This window comes from Coregonus clupeaformis, unplaced genomic scaffold, assembly GCF_020615455.1.
Source record: "Coregonus clupeaformis isolate EN_2021a unplaced genomic scaffold, ASM2061545v1 scaf1221, whole genome shotgun sequence".
Lineage (NCBI taxonomy): Eukaryota > Metazoa > Chordata > Actinopteri > Salmoniformes > Salmonidae > Coregonus > Coregonus clupeaformis.
In genome coordinates this window covers 56,127-58,861 of record NW_025534675.1, presented here as the reverse complement: position 1 = coordinate 58,861, position 2,735 = coordinate 56,127, and the positions used below count along the sequence as shown (strand labels likewise).

The 2,735-nt window shown below is 50.1% G+C and overlaps 1 protein-coding gene across 1 annotated transcript; it reads right to left on the bottom strand.

Moving 5' to 3' along the window:
• Positions 1-295: 295 nt before the first annotated feature.
• Positions 296-2,279, bottom strand: LOC123486456 (extensin-like). The gene is made up of 2 exons (XM_045217776.1): positions 977-2,279; positions 296-336 (listed from the first exon to the last, which is right to left on the bottom strand). The coding sequence occupies exons 1-2, from the start codon at positions 2,277-2,279 to the stop codon at positions 296-298; spliced, it is 1,344 nt and encodes a 447-aa protein (XP_045073711.1).
• Positions 2,280-2,735: the final 456 nt, after the last annotated feature.

The following is a 2,735-nucleotide window of genomic DNA, read 5'->3' as shown; positions in this document are numbered from 1 at the left end:
TACTCAGACAATATGTTGCATTAATCAAATCCTTTTTTTACAATCAGCATCTGTGTTTTCTCTGACATGGTGGAATAATACTGAAGGGAACATTCATGAGGTAGTGAATGTTTTTCATGTCAACAACTTATTTACATTTTAGTCATTTAGCAGACGCTCTTATCCAGAGCGACTTACAGTTAGTGCATACATTATTTACTTTTTTTCATACTGGCCCCCCGTGGGAATCGAACCCACAACCCTGGTGTTGCAAAGCGCCATGCTCTACCAACTGAGCCACAAGAGGACAATGTTCTCAGTACGTCGTCACATTTTCATACACCTTTAGCTCGAGGACTAGTACACAAATTAACTCAATGAAACAACAACTACATTCCAGAGGATTTAAGGTTAGATTCAAGAAATGCACATTCTGTTAATCTATTGAATGATTTACATTTGATCAATATCCAAATCATAAACATTTGTTTGCCAAATATAGTTTTCTTAAATCATTCCTTTATTTCTTCTCAAATAAGTTGAAATTGAAAAATACTTTTGGTCTCGACACCTTGTCATTGGATTTTCTACATTGCAGAACCAATTCTATTTTTGTAAACTTAAGTTTCCAATTTAAATTGAGAAAATAAAGATAAACGGCTAGTAGTATTATTGGCACCCCGGAGCTAGTAGTATTATTGGCACCCCGGAGCTAGTAGTATTATTGGCACCCCGGAGCTAGTAGTATTATTGGCACCCCGGAGCTAGTAGTAATATTGGCACCACGGAGCTAGTAGTATTATTGGCACCCCTGAGCTAGTAGTAATATTGGCACCACGGAGCAAGTAGTATTATTGGCACCACGGAGCTAGTAGTATTATTGGCACCACGGAGCTAGTAGTTGGATGCACAGCCTTTGTGTTCTGACGACCAAATGAACCATTCAAAGAAACAAATGAAGCATTTAAAGAAATGAACACCCTCCCTACAATCAAACATGGGGGAGGTTTGATAGTGCTGTGGGGTTGCTTTGCTGCCTCTGGTCCTGGGGGAGGTTTGATAGTGCTGTGGGGTTGCTTTGCTGCCTCTGTTCCTGGGGGAGGTTTGATAGTGCTGTGGGGTTGCTTTGCTGCCTCTGGTCCTGGGGGAGGTTTGATAGTGCTGTGGGGTTGCTTTGCTGCCTCTGGTCCTGGGGGACCTTGGGGGAGGTTTGATAGTGCTGTGGGGTTGCTTTGCTGCCTCTGGTCCTGGGGGGAGGTTTGATAGTGCTGTGGGGTTGCTTTGCTGCCTCTGGTCCTGGGGGAGGTTTGATAGTGCTGTGGGGTTGCTTTGCTGCCTCTGGTCCTGGGGGACCTTGGGGGAGGTTTGATAGTGCTGTGGGGTTGCTTTGCTGCCTCTGGTCCTGGGGGAGGTTTGATAGTGCTGTGGGGTTGCTTTGCTGCCTCTGGTCCTGGGGGAGGTGTGATAGTGCTGTGGGGTTGCTTTGCTGCCTCTGGTCCTGGGGGAGGTGTGATAGTGCTGTGGGGTTGCTTTGCTGCCTCTGGTCCTGGGGGACCTTGGGGGAGGTTTGATAGTGCTGTGGGGTTGCTTTGCTGCCTCTGGTCCTGGGGGAGGTTTGATAGTGCTGTGGGGGTTGCTTTGCTGCCTCTGGTCCTGGGGGACCTTGGGGGAGGTTTGATAGTGCTGTGGGGTTGCTTTGCTGCCTCTGGTCCTGGGGGAGGTTTGATAGTGCTGTGGGGTTGCTTTGCTGCCTCTGGTCCTGGGGGAGGTGTGATAGTGCTGTGGGGTTGCTTTGCTGCCTCTGGTCCTGGGGGAGGTGTGATAGTGCTGTGGGGGTTGCTTTGCTGCCTCTGGTCCTGGGGGACCTTGGGGGAGGTTTGATAGTGCTGTGGGGTTGCTTTGCTGCCTCTGGTCCTGGGGGAGGTTTGATAGTGCTGTGGGGTTGCTTTGCTGCCTCTGGTCCTGGGGGACCTTGGGGGAGGTTTGATAGTGCTGTGGGGTTGCTTTGCTGCCTCTGGTCCTGGGGGAGGTTTGATAGTGCTGTGGGGTTGCTTTGCTGCCTCTGGTCCTGGGGGAGGTGTGATAGTGCTGTGGGGTTGCTTTGCTGCCTCTGGTCCTGGGGGAGGTGTGATAGTGCTGTGGGGTTGCTTTGCTGCCTCTGGTCCTGGGGGACCTTGGGGGAGGTTTGATAGTGCTGTGGGGTTGCTTTGCTGCCTCTGGTCCTGGGGGAGGTTTGATAGTGCTGTGGGGTTGCTTTGCTGCCTCTGGTCCTGGGGGACCTTGAACTTGAAGCAAGACATAGTGAAATCAGCAGATGATCAAAGTTTTTTTTTGGAGTGCAATGTTCAACCTCAGTGTCCAAAAACTGTGTCTCTGTTGAAAGGTTGTGGGTCTTCAAGCAGGACAACAACCCCAAACACACATCAAAAGCCCCCTGGATTAGAATGGTTCAAGAAGAAATGCTGGACTGTTCTGGAGTGGCCAGCGAAGAGTCCTGGATCCTCATTTATCAATATTGTGTAGAAACTAACTAACCGGTACCCCCACATTGACTAGGTACCGGTACCCCCTGTATATAGCCCCCAGCCCATTGACTAGGTACCGGTACCCCCTGTATATAGCCCCCAGCCCATTGACTAGGTACCGGTACCCCCTGTATATAGCCCCCAGCCCGTTGACTAGGTACCGGTACCCCCTGTATATAGCCCCCAGCCCATTGACTAGGTACCGGTACCCCCTGTATATAGCCCCCAGCC